The 25894-nt window shown below is 44.4% G+C and overlaps 2 protein-coding genes across 9 annotated transcripts in view; both read left to right on the forward strand.

Annotated features, from left to right (window-relative positions):
* LOC147022051 (tektin-4-like) overlaps nucleotides 1-13488 on the forward strand; it is a 30585-nt gene extending 17097 nt beyond the window's left edge. For 3 of the 6 annotated variants that reach the window (XM_085892611.1, XM_085892607.1, XM_085892612.1), the window contains 6 exons: nucleotides 2371-2535; nucleotides 3205-3275; nucleotides 7887-8030; nucleotides 8589-8814; nucleotides 9283-9437; nucleotides 13129-13488. In XM_085892611.1, the coding sequence (XP_085748737.1) occupies nucleotides 2371-2535; nucleotides 3205-3275; nucleotides 7887-8030; nucleotides 8589-8814; nucleotides 9283-9437; nucleotides 13129-13351 (984 nt within the window). In that variant the 3' untranslated portion in view covers nucleotides 13352-13488. The remainder of the gene's footprint in view (nucleotides 1-2370; nucleotides 2536-3204; nucleotides 3276-7886; nucleotides 8031-8588; nucleotides 8815-9282; nucleotides 9438-13128) is intronic. The other 3 variants (XM_085892609.1, XM_085892610.1, XM_085892608.1) reach the window with 3 other exon arrangements.
* An 8674-nt stretch (nucleotides 13489-22162) lies between these two features.
* LOC147022052 (caskin-1-like) overlaps nucleotides 22163-25894 on the forward strand; it is a 268997-nt gene continuing 265265 nt past the window's right edge. The window contains exons 1-3 of one of the 3 annotated variants that reach the window (XM_085892623.1): nucleotides 22163-22179; nucleotides 22344-22421; nucleotides 23709-23961. In XM_085892623.1, coding sequence (XP_085748749.1) covers nucleotides 23868-23961 — 94 coding nt within the window. In that variant the 5' untranslated portion in view covers nucleotides 22163-22179; nucleotides 22344-22421; nucleotides 23709-23867. Of the gene's footprint in view, nucleotides 22180-22206; nucleotides 22422-22923; nucleotides 23008-23708; nucleotides 23962-25894 lie in introns of those variants that run through there. The other 2 variants (XM_085892626.1, XM_085892624.1) reach the window with 2 other exon arrangements.

Raw genomic sequence — 25894 nt, forward strand, 5'->3', positions numbered from 1 at the left:
CCGAACTAGGAACACACATTAACATGTAGGTGAGAAAATTAAACAGTTAAAACGGGACAAATAACAACCGGAACTTAACTTTGAGAATGTCAGCAGGGAGCCCCGAAGGAGACCTCTTGCCGCTCAAAACCGGAAGAACCGGAAGCCAATTTGGTTTCAGACCAGGTCACTCTACCCTGGATATGCTGCTTCTGCTCTCCCATCAATGGATGGAGGTCCTCAATGCCAGACAGGAAATCCGAGCCGTATCCCTGGACATATCACGTGCTTTTGACACAGTCTGGCGCCCTGCCCTACTCACCAAACTCTCTTCCCATGGTATTCAAGGCCATCTCCACTCATGGCTCGCAGACTTCCTCTCCTGTCGCAGTCAACGTGTGGCCCTAAATGGAGTTCTTTCATCCCCTCTTCCTGTGCAGGCTGGAGTTCCTCAAGGTAGCGTTCTGGGCCCTGTTCTTTTTCTGTTTTTCATCAATGATCTCTCGGACTCTCTGGAAAATCCTCTATTTCTCTTTGCCGACGACTCCACCCTCTGCCGTACCATCTGTCATCCCTCAGACCGGCAAGCAGCAGCTTCTTCACTCACTGCAGATCTGGATAAAATCACAAACTGGTCCAACACGTGGAACATGTCTTTCAATCCAGACAAATCTCACACTCTCACTATGTCTCTTCGAAAGGACCGTTTACAAAACCCCCCATCCACTTTCTCAACAATCCTCTGGAAGAAGTCTTTTCTTTCAAGCTTCTAGGTCTCACTATCTGCCATGACCTTTCCTGGGAAAGTCACATTTCCAACCTCGCCTCAAAAGCCAGTCGCCGACTGGGAATCCTCCGTCGTGCTAAGTCCTTCCTCGGCCCTCTTGAGCTCCTGACCACTTACAAAGCTTTTGTCCGTAGCCTGATGGAGTACTGCTCTCCCCTCTGGGCTGGTGCTCCTGCCTCCCACCTTTCTCGGCTTAACGCTGTCGAAACCAGGGCATTTAAGATCATCGGCATCTCCCGCAATGAAGCTGAGTCTTTGGGCCTCTCACTCAATCACCGCAGGTTGGTCGGTGGTCTTTCTGTCTTCTACCGACTCCTCTCCAGCCTTGCCCCCCTCCTCTCTCTGCGATTTGTCCCCACCACATTTCCACAGGGCGCTCAAGGTCCGCCAACAACCCCCTTCTGGTAAAACTACCAAAATCACGAATCACTGCTCATCTTCACTCTTTCATTCCTCTTTTTTCCCGCCTTTGGAATAAACTTCCTCACTCTATTCTTTCCCATTCTTCCCTCCAGGCTTTCAAAACAGCTGTTCACCACCACTTCTTATCTTCCCCCATCCAAATCCCCGATCTTTTCTACCCCCAATAATCCACCCAAGCCCACTTCTTTCAATTCTCCTGCTTTCCTTCCTGAAAGTCCCTGAAATGTCCATCTTCTCTTCGCCATGTTCCCCGTCCCATCCCCATCCCTCTCCCTTCCACAGTTCACCTAATGTGTCTGTTCCCCACTGTTTTGTCCCTTCCACTCCCGCCCCTCTTGTCTCATGCCTCATTGATGTGAGTTGTGTATTTGCTCTCATACGAGCCTCGACCAAGGTATACAAAAAAAAAAAAAAAAATGGCCATGCACGCGACAATATGTTTGTGTTATTTGGCAGAAAGCTGGCCAATGTACATGAGATGTATGAGTAGTTTATGATAATGCAGACAGACATGGGTGTACCAGGGCGTGGTTAAGCAGAGAGATGTGACACGCCCATGTTCCGATGATCTGCTGTGTTGTGCCTGTGTCCGAATAGAACCTGTTGTTCCCACTTCAGAGCCTTTGTCCCTGTCTATCGAGTGCATTACAGTACGCCATCTCATAGTTAGATGGAAAGGGCTGACATTCTATTTCGCTACGATCTCTCTGTGCCTTTAACCAATGGGTAAACGCCAAAAACACCGGCCAGTGGAAACTGGCTGAATGGAGGTCATGAGGAAACATTTAGTGTTTTCACAGGGTACCATGGCTATACCACAATTGGAAAAGTTACAGGAGGGTGGACCTCATGCCTATGAATTCAGGGGTAAGATCTTTCCATAACATATCTTACATACATTTGCAGATGTTACAAAGTGAAAGTTCTGTGAGCACAGTCTTCAAGAGACATGTCGTGTATTTGCCCATATTTAAGTGTTGTGTCTGATATTTCTGCTCTGTCTTCTTCTCTTCTCTTCTCTTCTCTTATACCAATTAAGAAGGAATAGAAGAAAGTTATGTGTAGCTTGAGAGGATAAAAAGTTATTGGGGTTCGGGTTCCTCTTAATGGCTCCAATGCTGTATTTGTTTTTTAAATTATTTTATTGATTAATGTTTGGTGTTTATCTCTTTATAACGCAGCTGGCAGTGGAAATTGTAAAGTTGGAGGCCATGAAGAAACGTTTGGTGATTGCACTGGATACCATGGTTATACCACAAAGTATCACCAACGACTGCTTGGCCGCGTACAAACGTCATTCCGTCCAAGGGTTGGCCAGCCGTGGAGTGGAAATCGAACTCACATTGGTGGGCTGGGTGGAGAAGGGGGACAGCTTGTAGGTGGGAGAGTCCAGGTTCATCAAAATGACAAGCAAGCCATGAAGTGGAGAATGAAAAAGCACAAGCAACTCAAGGTTTTGTCAAAAATACAAGAGTTCAAAGTCAAACTTTTTGTCATCAGGGTCATCAGGGATAGGCTAACTCAAGTGAGTGCCTGAACGACACTCTATGGCTGAAATGTTGGACTTGTATTTTTGACAAAACTTCAAGTTTGTTGTGCTTTTGGATTCATTCCGTGATTCCCACAATTTTGTTGAAAACTGTAACGCCCTATCATTGGTAAACTGCTTGGTCGATGTAACCTCATTAACCTGGGTTGGCCTGTTCGTGTCCCCGTCCCTGACTCATAAGGTAGAAGAAACTCGGGTTTAAGTCCCACATACCACATTGTGCTTTCCATGTAATTGTAATTCATGTCAAAAGTACACATGTCTTTTCATGTCTGTGTCTTCCATATGTTTTATGTAGAAGCTACTCCCTATGCCTTAGATCAGTGAAAAAAAAACACATCAACAGACATCAGACTAAACGTTAAAAAATATAGTTCAGTTCCAAGTTCAACAATTGTTTTCATTGTAATCAAAACCTAAGACCATAACTTTAGTTGCCTTTTGCTGTTGCTCTTGTGTTTCACAGGAAGATGGCCTGATTGAGAATGTCCATATCCTTCTAACAACCAGCCTGAAGCAAACAGAAGAGCAGCTTCGGTGCAATGTTCACATATTTCCTTTCTTTCAAAAGGAATTACTGACAACTTTGCTAAATGAATCTTTTTACACTTCAACACTGACTGTATGACACCTTCAAACCATCAAGTTCAAGTTTAAGAACAAATCGCTTTTATTTTTCTCTTCATCCGGTGTATTAGTAAAGATTAATACATAAACAAATTAGGGAAATTGTGTTACAGCCGGTGATTGAACATAATACGCGGTCGCTTTGGAAAAGTGTTCCATTGAACCGCACCCGACCTCGAAAAATAAAAAAAAATTCTGGAGGAAGAGGAAAACTAATCAGTTATCCATGGCCCAAACCATAACTCCGAGGAATACATTGTATATGTACCGATTTTACCCTTTATTAAATCGGGGCCAAGTAGCAGGACAGTGGCAGAAATGAAGAATGCGAAGTGAGTTATTTCAATGAATTGTCAGGTGCGGGTCATTTAAAGATCAGTTGGTGGAAGGTGTCTTGCCCAAAGATCAAGTCGTGAGAAATCATGACTCGATCTTTGCATGATATGCTTTCAGTGGATGAAGTGCCTTCCATCATCTAATTTAATATATTGTTATGGATTCACCCCGAGTAGGAATCGCGAGTGGAGTTCTTGGATCCACTTCACGGCTGATGACCCTGAAGCCGACAAACCAGGGATAACTCCAAATCCCGCTTTACCCTACTGGTAAATTAAACAACCCAGATAAGGACTGTGCTTCCTGAGCCTGGTGTTGGCGCAGTGGTTAGGGCAGCGGCTTGGGATCCAAATGGTCCTGAGTTCAAGCCCCGTTGGATCACTGAATTAATACACCAGGGGGTTGACTCAGCCTGTCATCCTTGCGAGGTCGGCGAAATGAGTACCAGTGTACTGGGCCGGTGTATACCCTGGTTAAATAGGTGTACCATATCCCTGTGTCGTAAGAGGCGACCAGGGTTGCGTCAGGAAGGGCATCCGGCGTAAAACATGTGCCAAATCACTATGCGGATCATACGGATGATCCGCTATGGCAACCCCTAACGGGAGCAGCCAAAAGAGGAAGAAGAAGAGATAAGGACTGTGCTTCCCATTGTGCCACCTTGAAAAAGATATGGCCGAGCGTTACCGTAGGTGGACACACTGGCTAATGACTACTCGTGACAGAACGGCAGGGATAAATTCCTTGTTACAACACACAATGGTGGAGACAAACTCCCTGTTAAGTGTTTTGAGAGGTGTGAAGAGTGAATGTGTGTGGGGTTAGATTAAATGGTGTGAGTTACAACGATCAGTGAGCAATGAAAAGGACAGTTGGCACTTTGTGTTGATTGCTTTTGCATCCAAAGGGAATGAGGTACAATTGAGACAGTAAGAGAAAGTTCATGTAAGTCAGTGTGTTTGACGTGTCCGGGAACGTTCCGCTGGAACTGCCCTTCAGCCTGCCACTGGATCTCGCTTGCTCTTGCTTGTACTCCAGACACCAGCTCGTTCGGTCTCTCCATTCCCAGGTGTGCTTTGTTCTGGACTCTGAGTCAGACTTTTATAAGCCACGTTCTGCTCTCCACTACCTCCGGTCATCGCTTGGTGCATTCACTATATCCCCTGGTCAAAGCCATTGGATGTTAGAGGTGCAGCTGGTGGCAAGGCGTGGAATCGTGCCTCAATGTGATGCTCCATTCTGTGTCACGCTGTGTCCCTACAGTGCTTCCTCAACGTTGCTGTTGTAACTGATAGGGCTTCCTCAGCCCCGCAAGTGCTCCCTCATTGCCTTTTCTCTCCGTGGCTCAGCCATTCTCGTGCTGTGTAGGTCGCCGTGTTCATTTAATCCCTTGGTGAATTCAGGTTTTCATGGTTGGAGTGGCTTGATGTTTGTGGTGTGATGTGCAAAGAGTGTCGTAAAGTGTCTGGATGTGCTGTAGAAATGAGGAAAGAGATAGAGAAGAAAAGAATCACAATGTGGTTTGATTCTACCACAAACACAATGCATCTTCCCCTTCCCTATTGAACAGGGTTGCGGAGGGGGTGGGGCAAATTAGCTACGCAATATACTGCAAGAGATAACTATAGTTATACTAGGGCTTCTTTACATGTCTTGGTATGTACTTCCCCAGGGTCTCCGAAATCCTTCAGAATATCGTTATATGGATTCATACCCTTAATGACCAAGTTGTGTGAAATAACTTGTCTTATACCTATGTTAGTGAGTTGTCTGCCATCAGACAATGGATCTTTGAAGTAAATGTTATTGTTAATGAAGAGAACCCCATTATGGATGACCAAGGATGACTAATATGATTTTGAAGATCGAGTTACAACCGTATTCATTCATTTAGGAAAATGCCCTTCATTGTGCCATCATAGGCACAATGTAGAATGCCGATGCACATACACTTCAAACAGAGATGGTGGTGGAGTACCACCAAGGATAGCACACCTGTGTGTGTGTTGTTGGTTATCTCAATATGTGTGTTTCAGAAGGTGGAACAGAGCCCTCCCATGGCTCAAAGCATCCGTGTGTATGTGTGTGTGTGTGTGTGTGTGTGTGTGTGTGTGTGTGTGTGTGTGTGTGTGTGTGTGTGTGTGTCTTAATGATGAGAATCATCATTGGAGCACTGAAACTACCACCAGTTCAACAGTCACCGACATAGCACATATACCCTCATCGAATGTCTGGACAGATACACATATACAGCTTGTGAGTGCAGTCAAGCCCACGTTCAACTTGAATTTATCAGTTCATGGGCGGGATCTTCAGAACCTTTTGATGACGTGCCTGAAATCTCATGCTGAGGGTCATGTTCTTCAAGCACCCCTATTGAATCCTGAGGCAAAGTAGAATGAGTTCTCCAATGATTGCTCATGTTTCGGACAAACATTTGATTGTTGATCCCACTAAATAACTTCAGGCTTTAATCTACCCCAGAAACAATGGTCCGCATTGACTCGTTTCAGAACATCACATTGGCAGATGGAGTCTATTTTTTTTAATTATTTTACATCTTTAGAGGATGAGAGACGGTGCACAATGGAACTGCAGTCACAAGGCACAGTCTATGGACCATATTTACCCATGGAAAAAGATACAAATGGTAAAATTCCCACAATTATTTGTTGTTGGACCTATTTTATTCCATATAATACATGAGTTCAATAATTTTTGGGGGCTCCCAAACAGGCTGCCAGAAGCTCCATGTCTTGGCTTAAATAGGGAGAGGGTAACCCTTCCCATGTCCTTTTTTCTCAAAACTGCATGGGGTAAATTGTTATATGAACTCTCTATAGTTTCCATTGGTGTCCGTCGTGGTGTTTCAGACTTGCACGAAGCCACTCCCGAAACTATCCAAGAGCTCACGAACCCGGACTTACATGTTTGAACATTTCTATTCAGTTCATGTTTTGCCATATGAAAGAAGACTGTTCTATCCAACACTGCATACACTGTCACGGTCAACATTTCATTTTTCTTTTTTCCAAGATGAGCCATTAAAATCCACACCGAGCTCGACCAGTGAAGACCCGTCTCAGAACGAACGGTATTCAAACCCATCCATGGCTTGCAATGTCTCCAGGCCTGTACCCAGTAGGACACATTTGGGATGTCCTGAATACGTAAAGCAATTTTTCATCAATTGAACTTTCTATGCCATCAGATAAATTTTCAGATGCTCCAGATGGTTAATAATGTTGTTGTTTTGTTTGTAGTGACTCGAACAGTGAACTGACACAGTAATGAGCGGCTTCCTACTTTCACTGGCCAACCCCTGCATTGAAGTAAAATATGTGACATCGTTTGAATGCAGTCAAGGTCATAAATGTTTTTCTTTTCCCATATCGAGGCTTATGGAAGAGCAAGGTGACTGTCAGTGAACCAACAGTTGGATACAACAAGGAACGGAGTGAACAAACAGGAAAAGATGAGAGAGAGAGAGAGAGAGAGAGAGAGAGAGAGAGAGAGAGAGAGAGAGAGAGAGAGAGAGAGAGAGAGAGAGAGAGAGAGAATAAGAAGAGGGAGGAGGAGAGTAGGAAACACAGCCACCTCCAAATAAAAGGGTTGGGGCTATGTCACACTAATCGGGATATAAAAGGTGACACAAGATGGCGGTGTACTGCCTACTTGAAGTCCTGGAAGGAAGAGCAGGATAGAAGAACGTATGGAAGGTGTTTTCACAGATGGGAGGAGCGAGGAACAAAAGAGCTGAGGTGTGCACTCAGTCTGGATTTTGAGTGTTTAACCAGGAAAGGGTTGCTCGAAGAACACCTGCGTATCCGAGTGGCTGGGGAGGGTCGGAAGTCTAGGTGGGCAGAGGGAGATAGACTGGAGGAGATGTGGTAAAAAGAACAACAGAGGCCATCGATTTCACCTGTGATCGACTGGATGAAAGTATGCTCAAAAATTGCCTAATTAAATATCTCGAACTGTGAATGTTCTGTGCACAGTAAGTGTGAATCTCTCGACATCTGATTGAATATTTCAGAGAATAACAAATCATTTAACACAATCAGCTAAAGCCGACATAAACATCAAGGGGTTCGAATACTTATACCCTCAGATCTACATTTGCAATTTGTACAATGAAGTCTCTGACTGATGACATCATTTAATTGACATGGAGGTTATTTTCAGGAGAAACCGAATGATGAAAGCCTCTTTGGAGATGGAATGGTCAAACAAGATGGAAGCTTATGCCATCGATGACAAAGCCAGACTCCTCAACAGTAACTCTGCAGAAATACAACCACACATTCTAAATGCTGGCATCACAGAAAGGTAAGGTACAAGAGAATGATGGCGAGGAAGGAAGGTGAAGGAGGGAATTTTCCGTTTTCCTTTTGAATGCAAATTTCATCCTTTCACTGTCACTATATCATCAATAACCTTTACCTCCGCCACTGAAGGTGAAGTAGGTTATGTTTTCACCCCTTTTCTGTCTGTTTGTTTGTGTGAAGGATATCTCAAAAAAGTTGTGGACGGATTCGGACAAAACTTGGTGGACAGGTTGGGTGTGCGTCAAGGACGAATTGATTCGATTTTGGTGAAGATCCGAATCCGGATCTGGATTCGAGAATTATTTAATTTTCGAAGTGATTCTTCACCGTTGAGAGATGTGGCCAAAAACGATATATTGCATGATATTTCAAAAATGTGTTAGGCCCGATTTGCTTTTGTGGATCAGGCATTGAGTGGCGGAGGTAGGCGCTCTACCAAGTACCCTTCTAGTTCTAATTGTCCGACTTTGTGTCGACTTCTTTTTTTTTACTAACCTTGTAACACTTTGGCAAGTGAGCATCCTTAAAATCTGAACACATTGACTGATTTTATTCCCAGCAGCCGCTGCACTTTCGAGGAATGGCTCGAGCATGTACGAAGGTTTATCATTGATGCATCCCACGAGCTTCAAGCGTCATCACATCTGAGGGACGTGAGTGAGAAGATCCTTTCTTCTGCAGCCAAAGATCTTGGCAAACAAAACACCGTTGTGGAGTCAGCGTTGGTTGAGCACTGTCGGGATATTAATAATACCAAGACCATTCTGGAGCAACATTTGCTCAAGGTGTGTCGGGTTTTCATGATAACCCACCTGTTGCAGGATTTTTAGTGGCATTTCGAGAACTTTGGTTCATGTTAAGGATCAATTGATCTTGAAGTTGAGTATTAGTTTGGGACCGATTCAAAATTGTTGGAGGAAGTTGGCCAGCACAACATTTCAGTTATAAAGGAAGGAATCTGTGCTTCCCCTTGTAGCCAACGTTTGTTTGAATCTGCCACCTCAGAAACACACATCTGATGCAGTTCAGGGTGTTTCATAAAGGGATGTGGTTCTACATGATCTAAGGGAATGTTTTTCTTCCATCATGGTACAGCATCATAATACTGTATTGTGGTTCTACCAGAAGAGAAACCATGTAAATGTTATAAAGAATCAGAGAATATTTAAGTTCGACTCCCAATATCAGGAACTGTGGTCCTACGAGCCATGGTCTGATATTTGTGGCTGATATAATGTACCATTGGTTGGCAGGTTCTGAGTGAAACATCCATGCAAGAAGACTTAATTGGCAAACTGGGCCATGCTCTTCAAGTGAGCTGCGAGCTGCTGGATGTTGTGAAGACACGTCTATTGCTCCGTTCAACAAGACCTCAATCTGAATGCTGTGCAGATTCTGCACAAGGCAGGTGAGCAAGCACATTTACTTTTCCTTTCACTTTTCTATTACTTCAATAATAATATATGAGTTCCCTCACAAGGAACTTAAATGCAGGACACCATTAGGTCAACCAATCCTGTACAATGGTGACCAACCAATGGTTGTCCAAGGTATATCCTTTTTAAATACCAAAGTGTCAAGCAAGGAAATCGCACATAACAGTTTTTAAAATCTTTTGACTCAGGTAGGGTTCAAACCACCGACTTCTGAGACCCAGAGCAGACACTCCAACCATTACACCACCTCGTCTGTTTACTAGATCCTTACAGCCGAGCAACACCTGCAATCCAGACAATATTCAAAGTGAAATGACAAACGGAATAAGAAAAACTGAAAGTGCTTTTGCTTTTAAATTGCTTTACAAGACATGATGATGTAAATGCTGCACAATGTCTTTGATGGGTGGTGTTCCGTGACATTATGCTGTCGATGAGATTCTCTCTGCCTCAGAGTGTCTTGTCAATTGGATTTGATTTAAAGGATTGAGTGAATTTTTATGGATGTGTTGGGGTATGCAAATTAGCCATTAAGCTTCAGTTTGCTTCCTGATACCCTGCATGTTAATTGGTGTCAAACAGTATACAGGTTGCCCTGTAAGCTCTGGTTTTGTCTTGCTGGTGAAGCCTGATGGTCATAACATCAGCTCTTGTATGATCATGCATTTTGGTCTTTGGGCCAAGGTGCACATGTGTTGCTTTGACCAGCCTTATGTTGGTGTTGTGTAACCACCTACTTTGGTGTTTTTGTTAAAATGCATGCATATATGATTGAGAACATAGCTTTTATGTTCTTTTAAACTGGTGTTCATAAAGAGATTGCGAAAGTCGACGATTTTTCAAGTGCAGGACAATAGATTGGGTTGGTCACATGCGTTATCCTGTCTGTCTGTCTGTCTGTCTGTGTTTGTATGTCAATCGCCTACAGGTCACAATTTTAAACAAATCTTCACAAAGCTTCACCAAAAGGTGGAGTTTGTCAAAAGCAAGAAACCTATTGAGGTTAAAAGGTTAGCACAGGCCAAAGATCAACAACTGTCTAATTTCTAAAATCCTCAATTTTCATCCGATTGACTTGAAATTTGAAGAGGATTTCCATATCAGGTCACTGAATTCAACCACCAATTATTTTTGAAGTCAAATTCGGCTCAAGGTCAACAACGAAGGTAGTTTTTCTAAAATCCTCAATTTTCATCCCATTGACTTGAAATTTGAAGAGGATTTGCATATCAAGTCACTGAATTCAACCAGCGAATTATATTTATGGTCAATTCTTTTTTAGGGATTTTGCAAGTATCCTGCTCTGCACGACGTCTTTCTCATTGTTTGTTTGTTTGTTTTCGATGTCGATGTTTGTTTCCTTTTTGACCTTTTTTATTTAAAAAAGGAGTTTCTCAATTCATTGAGAAACAAGTATCCAAGATTTATTGTTTCAGATGCTGAGCTGACACACTTCTGCTTAGTTGTTGTCGGCTTTGGTAATTTATGCAAAAACCTTTCTCAATATAATTTATCAAACACATCATATGATTCACCGAGAATAGGTACGTCATTTATTCCATTACTAGTGGAAGCCCGTGGTAAAAAATATCACGAAATAAGAAAAAAAAGGAATCCTTTTATTCTTGCGCTGGTTGAAAGGGCTCAAAAATGGGAGGAATAATGGAGGAATAATTTTTGTGGGCCGGGTATCGGCTGCGAGCACGACTGCCAGTTGGAGCAGTAGGGTCGACTCTACCGAACACCCGGAATCTAGATCGTACCTTTAGGAAAACTCCGAGGGTACGGGTCCCTTACCGGACCGTGAATCGTCAATAATTCCACCACGTGGTACAGGGTTATTTGCCAAACTTCAAAATACCTAGAGACCACGTGGCGAGCTACCGAGTATTCACACCCTCGACGGCACTCGTACGGGACGAGCCATATGCGTGCTCGACCCGTGTGAGACCCGAGCGGATGGTCACCGAGCTTCCGTCGGTCCCAAATGCACAGCACTATGGCAACAACGGCCTTCTTTTAACTCTCCCAACACGCACCGTGCAAAGCTAATGAAGAAAACACAAAAATGAGCTGAAACATTCAACAAATGGGGTATTTATTAACAGTAGGTGGGGAAGGAGGGAAGCACGTAAGGGCAGAGTTATCACGACTAATAAGAGATGCAAGGCAAATTATGTTCAGTGAAGGCACTTATCCAATTCCTACTTACAGACAGGGCCACAGACACACACACACACACACACACACACACACACACACACACACACACACACACACACACACACACACACACACACACATACCCAGAAGGACATGGACCTTCCCGCCTCGTGCGGTCGTCGACGAGATGAGCGACCCAGACCAGCGTCGCGATGCGGTCCGAAGAACCAGGCGCCAGCGAGCCGCGATCAGACTCCTGAGCTCCGTTCAGCGCTCATCCCGACAACCAAAACTCTCTTCTTCTTGTTCCTCTCACGCTCATCCCGACAACCAAAACTCTCTTGGTCCGATCGCACCGCCACCTTATTCACCCTTGTCCAGGGGGGGAGGGGACGCCTCCTCCCTCCCCGCTTTCCCTCACTGGACATTTATGGCACGCAAAATGCGCTCGTCGCCCTGTCATTGGCCAAAACGGGCGCCAAGGCCGTTGATTGGACCGGGGTGGTCGTGACGGCCGTCCGGTGGACCACCCTCCAAACAGGCAGAGGAGCATTATCTTGCGTGGGCTCCACCCACATACGCACGTAGGCAATGGCGTCGGTCAGAGCGAGGTGAAGGTGAGGGTGAGGCTGATGTTGTTGTAGTTGATGTTGGTGGTGTAAAAATAAAAGAAAACCCTGACTATCAAAATAACTCCTCAGCGCATGAACATTTAATTACTCATTAAACAAGGGATGGGGAGCTATCTATCCACATTTACTTCTCGATATAACTGTTCTATAGGACCTGTATGTTGAGTGCTCATGGCTTCCAGATTCGCAACATAATGAGAATAATAAGGAATAATAGAGCAAGTGTGTGATTATGTATGTATGTATGTATGTATATCCACTTTGGTTGGACAGCTGACCTGATGCCACCCACAATTGTAACCTCAAATACTTCTCCTAAAGCACCTGAGAACCCAAAAGACCCAAAAGAACCAAACGAGTCCAAGGTCCCAAACTACCCCAAAGATCGAAAAGACCCCAAGGGCCCAAAAGACCCAAATGAGCCTCGAGGAACCAAAACACCCAAAAGACCCTGAGGACCCTGAAGATGTAAGTTTGGAGTTCATGTAAGTTTGGATGAATTTGAAGCAACTTTTACTTTATAATTTCTTCTCTCAGAGAAGCATTTCCGTGTTTCAGGGTGGCACCGACAGACGGCATTCACCTATTATATAAAGAGCTTCATGGAGCACTTATCTCTTGATGTAGGGAGTCCAGGTTCAAAGCCTACATACTGTACTGCGTTGTTTTGTCCAATGTCTACTGGTGTCCTTGTCACATGTGATGCATTTACTGCACAAGCTCCTACATGAGCCTTGGATTAATGCCAATAAAATGCAAGCCCTCTGTAGCAACCTAATGTGTATTTGTCTCCAAGGGATAGTCCATGCTGGAAAGATTGTGCCATCTTTTGGGATTGATTCTCATATTTCTACCGAAACCCCCTCAGCTTGTTAAACGAACTATCTAGTTTGAAGGCGAATCAGAATGCCATCCGCTCTGTGCTCGACCATGCCAGCGTCTCACTCCTCAAGCTGCAAGATACTCGTACGAGCCTGGAGAAGCAATTGAAGCTTTGCATGGACAGCCTGATGGTCCAACATGACTTGTGCTTACCTTATCGGAGCCTTTACCCCAGTGAGACTCATCTTTCTGGGCATGAGTTTGTGTGACGAATAACCTACTCCATCCATGATTGTTCTGTAGATTTTTTTTCAAATTGCTGGCAAAAATGTTTACAAAATTCCCATACTCATTCAATGTTTCTACTGGTTTGATGTTTTGAACAATAAAGGTAACAGCTTCTGGACTTGTGTTCGAAAATGACGTGCTCTGTTGGGACTTGTGATGGACCCAAATCTAATCAGTTCGTACTTGTCACACACCCAACCTGTACACAAAATTTCATTTGAATCTGTCCACAACTTTTTGAGTTATCCTGGACACAAACAAACAGGCAGACAAACAAACAAGAAAAAGATGTCATGCAGAGCACGATACTTGCAAAATCCACTCCCCTCTGCAAAGGTTGCCATGGATACATCAAATTGTCCATTTCATTAAGATTAAAATTGACAATTTTAATCAAGGATCAGGTCAATTGGATGAAAATTGATGATGTTTCAGTTGAAAATTGATGATTTTAGATGTTTGCCCATGAGTTGACCTTTGACCTTTTGATCTCAAAAATAGTTGGTTTTCTAATTCAGTAATGCACAATGAAATTGCTGTTTAATTTTCAAGTCATTCGGATGAAAATTGATGATTTTAGAAATTCGACCTCAAAATGACCTTTGACCTCAAAATCAATAGGCTTCTCAGTTACACAAGGAAATACAAGGAAAACAGACATAGGTGGAGGCCATTCAGGCCATCATGCCTGCGCGCGCACCGTACTAATTTATCCACACAAGATCCAAAGAAGAAAATGCAAAATAATAATTTTTTAATCTATTTATTATAAGTTTTTGTATTCACCCACCCCCCCCCCCACAACCACCCTCAGGGGAGGGGGCATTGGCTTGGTTAAAAACACACATAAACCACACAACACCCATTGTCAAGACCGCCACCAGCAACACTCCGTACACATGCTCACAATCACCCATCATTGCTCAAACTACCTTAAAGTCCTGTCAACATCCCTACACCCCTCTATCTCCATAACTTCCAGGTACCTGTCTAATTCCAATTTCAACTTATTGACTGTTTCTGCTGCCACTACCTTTCCACGGACGCCATTCCCTGCATTAACTACTCTGAGTAAAAGTCCCCTGCCTTAGGCCTTAGTTATTTTATAACTTGGTTTACGGATCCGCCGACGGTATATTGCCGAAATGAAATATAAGTATAAAACACATTTTTAGCCTTTTATATTTATACATTTTCCGCTGAAGGTGTAAAAGTTTCAAAACCCGAAATGTAAACGTCGGCATTTATTTTCAAAATATAATTTTGTGCGCGCGCACCAAAATGCCAAGTCACATTTAACCAAACTGCGCAGTTGTCTTCGGTCATGGCGTCTGAGCAGTGGCCAGCTTGGTTCAGATTGACTGTGGTTTCTGGGGCGAAAGTGGTTGTTAAGAAGTATGTCAGCGATATAAATTTGAGTGACTGTATTGGTGATTTAATCACGCAACATCTTGATGACAAATATTCTGGCCGAACTATTGCATCAATTCAGTGCAGCAGCAGGGATGATTCGCAGGCTACTCTCGATCATGTCGATTTTGTTTCCATCGAAAGTTGTACACCACTGTTCATATTGAAAGATTTTGGTGCCAAGTATGTCAAAGTTTCCCTGCGAGATGCTGATATTCCACCTTCAACAGACCAGAAATCAGCCTTTGATGTGCTCATGGGGATGGGGAGACGGTACGATCAGATGCCCACTGAAAAGTAAGAGCTGGTTATGGCTCTGATTGACCGTTTTGAGCATGTTGACTCCTCGTAGACACCGTTTTTTAATCATATCCAGCACTATGCACTGGTGTGCACGCACACATCTATGACTTGGACAGTAATTTTCTCAGCATTGTTTCCATTGGTTTGATGATCCAACAGGTTTCTATAAGAAAAACATGCCAGACTATATTGTAAAAACAAGTTTTAATCCTTCTTTATTGTTTTTCACATCAGATGATACAGTGAACATGGGCATCCTGCATTTGAATGGTCTTCCATCTTCAATGTTTTCTTAGATCCTCCTGGTCCGGGATTTATATTTATCCCCCCTCCCCCCACCCACCCTTGTCTTTTCCATGGAACATCCAAAAAAAAAATCATAAAAGTATATAATTTCTAAAAATTGAAATTATATTTATATTTATATTTCGACCTACCGACCCTACATTTTAGCTGAAGAACTGCGTAAACCAAGTTATAAAATAACTAAGGCCTTACTGCCATCTTAACTCTCCTCTTCCTAACCCTCAGGCTATGGCCCCTGGTCATATCACTGTCTACTCTTGAATAATTAATCTGCACTTATTTTATCTCTACCTTTCATTATCTTAAACATCCCTATCATATCTCCTCATAACCGCCTCCTTTCTCGTGAATAAAGCCCTGTCTCCCTCATCCGCTCCTCATAGCTGAGTCTAGCTCGGCCCGGAATCAATCTAGTAGCCCTGTGCTGAACCCTCTTGATGGCATCTATGTCCTTCCTAAGTTGTGGTGACCAAAACTGCACACAATATTCTAGATGTGGCCTCACGAAATTCCTATACAATGTTAACACCACCTTTTTTGATTTATAAATGATCCCCCTCCGAATACAACCTCAAACCCTATTTGCTCTTCCTATAGCTGTCTGGCACTATGCTGCCTCCTTACCTCCCATATCTCTTTCCACCCCCAGATCCTTCTCCTGTGTGACATGCTCCAAAATTACCCCCTGCATCCTGTAATCTCTATTTTCATTGTTCTTTCCCATCCCCAACACCTTACACTTGCTCAGGTTAAATTCCATCTGCCAATCTTTTGCCCAATCTGTGCAAGTATCAATACTTTCCTGTATCTGATCACCACCATCTCTGCTATCCACCTTACCTCCAAGCTTTGTCTCATCTGCAAATTGGGAAAGCTAACTCTTCACCGCATTATCCAAATCGTTGATGTAAATATTGAATAGCAATGATCCGAGTACTGATCCCTGAGATACCCCGCTACTTACATCCTCCCAGCAAGACATGCTCCCACTCACAGTCTCTCTTTGCTTCCTATCACTAAGCCAGTTTGCAATCCAATTAGCGACCCGACCAGTCACTCCACAAGCCCTCACTTTGGCTAACAACCTCCGATGTCGTACCTCATCAAATGCCTTCTTAAAGTCGAGATATACTATGTCCACTGACTTTCCATCATCCACCCAATCAGACACTACTTCATAGAACTCTAAAAGATTTGTTAAACAGGAACTACCTTTGGTATACCCATGCTGACTATCTTGAATTAGTTTTTATTTATTTAAATGGTTCCTGGTCCTGAATTAATGTCTGGTCTTGGTCCTTAATTTGGAGTCAGCTGGTCCTTAATTCTGGTAAATCTGGTCCTTAATTAATGTCTCCAATACCTTCCCCACAACTAAAGTCAAACTAACTGGTCTATAGTTTCCCAATTCTTCTCTGGATCCTTTCTTAAATAGTGCTTACATTTGCTCCCCTCCAATCCTCTGGAACCTGTCCTAACTCCAGGGAACTATTGAAAATATCCGTTAACATCTCACTTACCTGCTCAGCCACTTCCATCAACACTCTCGGTTGCATATTATCTGGACCCGGAGCCTTATTTACTCTGAGATTACCGAGCTGTTCCTTTACTTCCTCCTCTCCAACCTGGATCTTCTGTAAACGACCTTCCTCACCTCCTTGCTCTTCCTCAATGGGCCCACACTGGTCCTAAACTGTTCTTTTCCCTGATCTACTTAAAGAAAGCCTTGATATTATGTTTAATATTCTTAGCCATGTCCTTCTCATACTTCCTCTTGGCTTGCCGAGTTATTTTCTTAACTTTCCTCTTTACTAGGATAGTGATATAAATCTAACTCCAGTCCTGTTATTTTAAACCTAATAAATACCTTCTGCTTCTCCTTAATAGCGTTCCTTATCTCATTGCTCAACCACCCTGGTCTCTTTCTGCTTCTAGTTTTACACCTCATTGGAATGTACTTACTATGCACTCTCCACATTTGCTCCTTGAAGGTTTCCCATTTTTCTGATGATGATTGTCCTGTTGTTAGCTTCTCCCAATCTACATCACCCAACTCTCTCATACCCTTAAAGTTTACCTTCCTGAAATCTAACCCTTAACAGAATATTTGCACACAAAATGTCATGGTCACTTGCTCCTAAATGCTCCCCAACCTCCACCTCTTCCACCATATTGGGATTGTTATTTAAAAGGAGGTCGAACACTGCACTTGCCCTCTTGCGCTTATCTACAAACTGGGCTAAAAAGCAATCCTGGACCAAAACTAGGAAATCCTCATCTGCTCTTCCCTTTTATTTCCCTGTTCCTCCACCCAATGTATCCCTGGCAAGTTCAAATCCCCCATAATCAATACTCTTCCCTTATCACATGCCCATGCCCTCACAAGACAGGAGAGGACTTGTTCTACTGAGCAAATCAATTGGACATCCAACATTGGAATACTGGAATACCATCTGCTCCCCATTATATAAAAAGGATGAAGACCGTCTTGTAAAAGTATAACAGAGGGCAGGTTGAGTGGTTGAAGATGCTCGGCATACCCACTCCAGGGGATAGATGACAGAGAGCAGAAGTCATCCAGATTTTAAAGATTTTCCGAGGATGGGATAGCTTAGACTATAACAAGTATTCTTCAGACATCAGATGAGTCATCCATGAAAAGCAGTCATTCACTCATGCAGAAAAAGTTTAATTTTCGAACGAAAATTCGAGAGTGTGCCTTTTCTGTAAAGAGTAGGGCCCCCTATTAATAACTGGAATTCTCTCTCCAGTTGTGGAACAGATCAGCCACTTGAAACCATTTAATGTTTGTGCTTGAGAATCACTGGTGCGACCATCCATTGAAGTACAACTTGTACATTACATTTCCAGACACTGCGACGAGGGGCAAATCTGATATCAAACTCTGTTACAGAGCATCGGTGCTGTCGAAGCAGTTTCTTGGCAATCGTTATACTGGATGATTTTCCATTGCCTTCCCAACAGTAGTTTGGGCAGGAATTTGAAATTTTGTCAGGGTGCCGGTGATAGCTCACCTATGATTGTGAAAGACAGTGTGGGATCTTTAAAGTCACCCAACTTTGCAGATTAGGTTGGCAGTCCAGTTTAACTTCCATCCCAGACTAGACGCAAGATGCAAGTATGTGTATTTCCAGGCTATCCAGCCAGCCCTTTCAGTATATAGTATAAGAACTGTTTACGAATGTAATTAGCTCCTCTACCCTCCCCAATTATTTTTTCAGAGCCCCACCTCTCCTCCCTCCACCAAATTGAATGGCAACTGACCACAGCTTTACAATATCTTGAGACTTGTCACCATTGAGTACCAATATCTTTGAGCCGTAGAACAATTTGTATAAGATAATTATTTACCAGTTGGATTTCCATCATTGAACCATACACACAAGGGGCAGTCAAAATCCAACTAGTAAAGAATCTAAACTAAATTGTCTCAAGAGACACATCTCGTGCTTATGGTACAATCTGGCATCCTGCCTTGCTCTCCACACTCTCTACCGATGGCATCCAAGGCCAACTCCACTCTTGGCTGACTGACTTCCTCCACTCTCATAGCTGTGTGGCTCTCAACGGAATCATTCAATCTGCACTCCTTGTCAAGGCTGGAGTCCCCCAAGGCAGTGTTCTGGGCCCTCTTGTCTCCTGCACCCCTTGTTGTGCGTTGGTTTTTGCTCTCATACAAGCCTCGACAATGTATACAAAACAAACAAAAAAACGTCACACTGGCTATGGTGGTTGAAACGACAATGAAAAGGAAGAAAACTATCACAATGACTATGGTGGTGTAAACTACATGGAAAAGGAAGAAAACTATCACACTGACTATGGTGGTGTAAACTACATGGAAAAGGAAGAAAACTATCACACTAACTATGGTGGTGTAAACTACATGGAAAAGGAAGAAAACTATCACACTAACTATGGTGGTGTAAACTACATGGAAAAGGAAGAAAACTATCACACTAACTATGGTGGTGTAAACTACATGGAAAAGGAAGAAAACTATCACACTGACTATGGTGGTGTAAACTACACGGAAAAGGAAGAAAATCATCACACTGACTATGGTGGTGTAAACTACATGGAAAAGGAAGAAAATCATCACACTGACTATGGTGGTGTAAACTACACAGAAAAGGAAGAAAACTATCACACTGACCATGGTGGTGTAAACTACACAGAAAAGGAAGAAAACTATCACAATGACTATGGTGGTGGAAACTACACAGAAAAGGAAGAAAACTATCACACTAACTATGGTGGTGTAAACTACATGGAAAAGGAAGAAAACAATCACATTGACTATGGTGGTGGAAACTACATGGAAAAGGAAGAAAACTATCACACTAACTATGGTGGTGTAAACTACATGGAAAAGGAAGAAAACTATCACACGAACTATGGTGGTGTAAACTACATGGAAAGGAAGAAAACTATCACACTAACTATGGTGGTGTAAACTACATGGAAAAGGAAGAAAACTATCACACTGACTATGGTGGTGTAAACTACATGGAAAAGGAAGAAAATCATCACACTGACTATGGTGGTGTAAACTACACAGAAAAGGAAGAAAACTATCACACTGACTATGGTGGTGTAAACTACACAGAAAAGGAAGAAAACTATCACACTGACTATGGTGGTGTAAACTACACAAAAAAGGAAGAAAACTATCACAATGACTATGGTGGTGGAAACTACACAGAAAAGGAAGAAAACTATCACACTAACTATGGTGGTGTAAACTACATGGAAAGGAAGAAAACTATCACACTAACTATGGTGGTGTAAACTACATGGAAAAGGAAGAAAACTATCACACTGACTATGGTGGTGTAAACTACATGGAAAAGGAAGAAAATCATCACACTGACTATGGTGGTGTAAACTACACAGAAAAGGAAGAAAACTATCACACTGACTATGGTGGTGTAAACTACACAGAAAAGGAAGAAAACTATCACACTGACTATGGTGGTGTAAACTACACAAAAAAGGAAGAAAACTATCACAATGACTATGGTGGTGGAAACTACACAGAAAAGGAAGAAAACTATCACACTAACTATGGTGGTGGAAACTACATGGAAAAGGAAGAAAACTATCACACGAACTATGCTGGTGTAAACTACATGGAAAGGAAGAAAACTATCACACTAACTATGGTGGTGTAAACTACATGGAAAAGGAAGAAAACTATCACACTGACTATGGTGGTGTAAACTACACAGAAAAGGAAGAAAATCATCACACTGACTATGGTGGTGTAAACTACACAGAAAAATAAGAAAACTATCACACTGACCATGGTGGTGTAAACTACACAGAAAAGGAAGAAAACTATCACAATGACTATGGTGGTGTAAACGACACAGAAAAGGAAGAAAACTATCACAATGATTATGGTGGTGTAAACTACACAGAAAAGGAAGAAAACTATCACAATAACTATGGTGGTGGAAACTACACAGAAAAGGAAGAAAACTATCACAATGACTATGGTGGTGTAAACTACATGGAAAAGGAAGAAAACTCTCACACTGACTATGGTGGTGTAAACTACATGGAAAAGGAAGAAAACTATCACTATGGTGGTGTAAACTACATGGAAAAGGAAGAAAACTATCACAAAAACTATGGTGGTGTAAACTACATGGAAAAGGAAGAAAACTATCATACGAACTATGGTGGTGTAAACTACACGGAAAAGGAAGAAAACTGATGCCCCGTCAGGGGAAAAACTTTTTGACTTTGCCGTTGTGGAACATGCTTCGTGAGATCGTGCCATCAAGGTCGTTAAAGGGAGGTTGTGACGATGAAGGTCAGAATGAAAATGTGATTAATTGTGGTGGTGTTCGTGGTGCAGCTGTTATCGAGTTACATGTGTGACCTCTGTTTTTAGCATATGAGCAGACGATACACCTCTCTATTTCCCATATTCCTTCATCCCAATCTCGCGCTCTCCGATCCACTGCGTCCCAGGGTCCACCACATCATACACAACCACTGCCTCCCAGACCCCGACCTCTCCACCACGACATACACAACCACTGCCTCCCAGACCCCCGACCTCTCCACCACGACATACACAACCACCGCCTCCCAGACCCCCGACCTCTCCACCACGATATACACAACCACTGCCTCCCAGACCCCCGACCTCTCCACCACGACATACACAACCACCGCCTCCCAGACCCCCGACCTCTCCACCACGATATACACAACCACTGCCTCCCAGACCCCCCACCTCTCCACCACGACATACACAACCACTTCCTCCCAGACCCCCGACCTCTCCACCACGACACACACAACCACTGCCTCCCAGACCCCGACCTCTCCACCACGACATACACAACCACTGCCTCCCAGACCCCGACCTCTCCACCACGACATAAACAACCACTGCCTCCCAGACCCCCGACCTCTCCACCACGATATACACAACCACTGCCTCCCAGACCCCGACCTCTCCACCACGACATACACAACCATTGCCTCCCAGTCCCCCGACATACACAACCACTGCCTCCCAGACCCCGACCTCTCCACCACGACATACACAACCACTTCCTCCCAGACCCCGACCTCTCCACCACGACACACACACACGTGTTTTCCCTCGAACTTCCTCGTGGTCACCGCCTCACTGGTCGCAGGTGTGTCCGGTCCCCTCCTCTCGTGGAAGCTCCCAGATGCAGCACCTCCCTGTCCCTCATTACCTCGTCATCGCTCGAGCTCCCTCTTGCTCTCCTTACCTTTTCCGGTACATCCTTGTCGCCGCCAGAAGGCGAGTCGGGAAATTTTCTCATTGCGTGTTCATTCCCACCGTCTCCTCACTCCATAATATAACATCCCCTCTCCCTCCCTCTGCTCCCGCCTTTCCTCTGCCCCTCCCCACCCCTCCCCACCCTCCCGCCCTCCTTGCAGCCGCATTGCCAGTAGCGGAGGGAGAGGGAGAAGGAGTCCAGTCGAGCAGCTGGAATGATGGCGGAGCAGCCGCTCCTGGTAAGGCGACATTCGGGCTCCTTGGCTTTGACACCATTTGGAGGTGGGATTCAGGAAGCACGGCTGAGCTCTCTGGGGGGATCGGAGATGGGGTTTGGGGGTAATGATCAGTAGGGATCGGGATGGAGGGAGGTTGGTGGCTGCTGGAGGGGGGAGAGAACGATGTTTGCCTTTCTTGGGAGTCTCGTCGCGTTTTGCATCCCTGGCGTTGACGCATCGTGGTGGGATGAGCAATACGTGCGACTCAAGGTGACGGCTGAGCCTTGAACCTGAAGGTTGGACGGAGGGAGTGGAGGGAAAAGGCTTTGGAAAGGGCGGGATGTGCAGGGATCTTAGGGACGGGGAGGAGGGGGGTGTTTGGGAGGGTTAGTGATGTAGGAGGGGACGTGGTAGGGGGGTCCGTGGTTATGATGGCGATATGAGCGGTGGGGTGGGGATGGAGCTGGATACGGGGGCTATCGAACTGTGGGGGGAGGGGGGTTATAATCACGGACGGAGTGGAAAGGTTGTCCATTGCTTGACGTCCTGCTTCCATTGTGGAGGATTCTCATGGAGCAGAACGCGTGTTTCCGAGTTTGCAAGAATTGTACGGAAACGGAGCACCGACGGAGCACCTGGGAGCACTTGGGAGCAACTGGGGAGCACCTGGGGAGCACCTCGGGAGCAACTGGGGAGCACGTGGGAGCACCTGGGGAGCACCTGGGGAGCATCGAGGGAGCAACTGGGGAGCACCTGGAGAGCACCTCGGGAGCACCTGGGGAGCAACTGGGAGCACCTGGGGAGCACCTTGGAGCACCTAGGGAGCAACTGGGGAGCACCTGGGGAGCACCTGGAGAGCACCTCGGGAGCACCTGGAGAGCACCTCGGGAGCAACTGGGGAGCACCTGGGAGCACCTGGGGAGCAACTGGGAGCACCTGGGGAGCACCTGGGAGCACCTAGAGAGCAACTGGGGAGCACCTGGGGAGCAACTGGGAGCACCTGGGAGCACCTTGGGAGCAACTGGGGAGCACCTAGGGAGCACCTGGGGAGCAACTGGGGAGCACCTGGGCGCTGTTTGTGATTTATAGGTGGCTGTGGGATAAAGATGGACGAATTATAGGGAGGCTTCCTTAAATAGAGGAATGGGAATGGAAGAGTGTGAAAGAATATGGACAATAGGAAGAGAAAAAGACTCTATTAATAAATAAAAGGAAATGAAGAGTGACACAATGATTGATTGTTCTGGGTTTTTTTTTTCTTCCAGAAGTCCTCTTCATCTCGATCCCTCTTGTACATCTCTCCCCCAGATGACGTTGCTCTTCTCCAAGTCACAGATGAACAGGACAGACTTGGACCTGAAAAGTGGCTTTGGCACTGATGCCTAAGGCCCTGGTTCTGTTGAAGAAGAAGAACAAGAACAAGAATAAGGAGCTGAGAGTGAGTCTGAGCAAGAGAAGTGGAGCACAATGGGGAAAGAACAGGAGCTCTTACAGGCTGTGAAGAGTGAGGACACGGTCATGGTGCACAAGCTGCTGAGCCGGAGCAGAGCGAGTCGTTCAAGTAAGGAGCAACCATTGCTTTCTGGGGTAGAGTGGATGAGTAAGTGGTTCTGAAATGATTGTTGATAAAGGACATAAGAGGTCGTTTACATAAGATGTCTGGAGTGGGCTGGGGGTTGAGGGATTCTTCAAGGAAAAGGTGTCAAGAGAAATATAAGGGGGAAGGAGGAATTGTGGTGGACATGGGAGAACAGATAAAGGAGGTTGAGACTTCATACCGGTGGGGGGTGGGGGGGGGAAAGAGTAGAATAGATAAAGGAGGTTAGGACAAGATACCAGCGAGGGGGAAATAGCAAAGGGTAATATATGGGAAATGCTTCGGGGGAAATCTGGGGTAAAAATGTGAAGAATTCTTCCTTTTTCATGTCTGTACGGTAAGAAAGCCGTTTGTTTTTTTTGTGTGTCACCATTTTTGTCAGAGATGTCCCAAAGGATCTTCGTCAAACTTTCAGAGGTTCATCACTAAGAGCCGGGAGTGTTTGAAGCGAAAAATATATTTTTGCCAATTTTTAAAAACTGGGGGGGGGGGGATTTGTTTTTTGAATCTCTCTTTATTGCCTAAACATTTGTAGCAACATGAAAGGTAATAGTAAATGATTCCCCAACCCCATTCCTTAGTGGGTGTAGGGAAGTGTTTTACCCCCCACAAAAATATCAATCAATTTTTTTTTTAATTTCTTCAAAATCTCAACAGGATTATAACAGCACCGACCAGGCAACGCTGGGTACCCTTGCCAGTGTATTCTCAAGATGATTCATAATGCAAGAAATAGATGCATTTGCATGCCTAAGCATATACAGCGGATCGATGTGCACATTACCAGGAAGCATTTCTGAGTAAGGGAAGAGAAAGATGATGCATTGAGACATCAATGATGCATTATGGGAAATGTGAAAGGACCTTGATGTTGAGACCGGTTGCGATTCGGAAGGTAGATAAAGCAAAGGGCGTTACACGTGCACTGGCAATTGGTGTGAGAAAAAAGGAGCAGGCTCTGAAAAATCGGGTTGTGAAATTCATCATTTAGAGCAGCTTGGCCAGTCTTGAACGCCATCATGAATGTAGCTGAAATGGCTCAGCACAACCATGGTCGTTTAGCCGTCGTTTCCCAATGGGCTAGAATCATGGGGAGCCACACGGAATCCTTACACTTGTAATGCGCCGGAGCGTATCTCGTGAAAAGCTCTGCCTTGAGCCCCGAGCCTTCACGTCTGATGTGCATCGGTGGGTGGTAGGGATTGAAGGGTGGATTGGTTCGGTGATCAACCTGCAAGCGACTCGTTACAATCTGTTTTGCATGTTGTTTTCATTGCAATTTTCTGTTTAAGATGTCTGGGATCTTGCAACTGCAACTTTGCGCAGCTTTGCACGGGCTAAGCCACCGGTCGGGTTGAACTGGGTCACGCGCCGGGCCAGTCGTGGCAAGGAGCAGGTTTGGACCGGGCTCCAACCTCGGCTTCTGCTTTATGGATCCTCCCTTGCAAACCGCATGCCATCCCGATGCTTCAATAAGACTCAAGGATTAATCTCGTTGGGTGCCCTGTTTCTAAACCTGCAGAGAATTTTTGCCTCGGGAATGTTGCTACAAAAGGAACCCACAATGCTTCCCGCACTATTTGCTTTCGACACACATCCCAAATGCTTCACACCATCAAAACCCATCAACAAATGTCCTTTGCATTTTTCACGTTATATTTTTAATGGATTCGATGAGAATATGATGAGAATCATCATGAGATCCATTGAGAAAAGCAGAGGAGATTTAAATACGGGAAATTTCGGGATAAGTATCCCATTTCGATTTCCCACATTGATAATACATTGATGTGCACTGTATTTCTTCTTCTTTTTCAATTATTTTTCTATTGTTTTGTTGTCGATCATTGAACAAAAAGGACATCACATGAATATGCTTAGATGTTAATGAAATCAA

The sequence above is a fragment of the Eptatretus burgeri genome, chromosome 8, assembly GCF_056783735.1.
Source record: "Eptatretus burgeri isolate ZD-2024b chromosome 8, Ebu_testis_v1, whole genome shotgun sequence".
Lineage (NCBI taxonomy): Eukaryota > Metazoa > Chordata > Myxini > Myxiniformes > Myxinidae > Eptatretus > Eptatretus burgeri.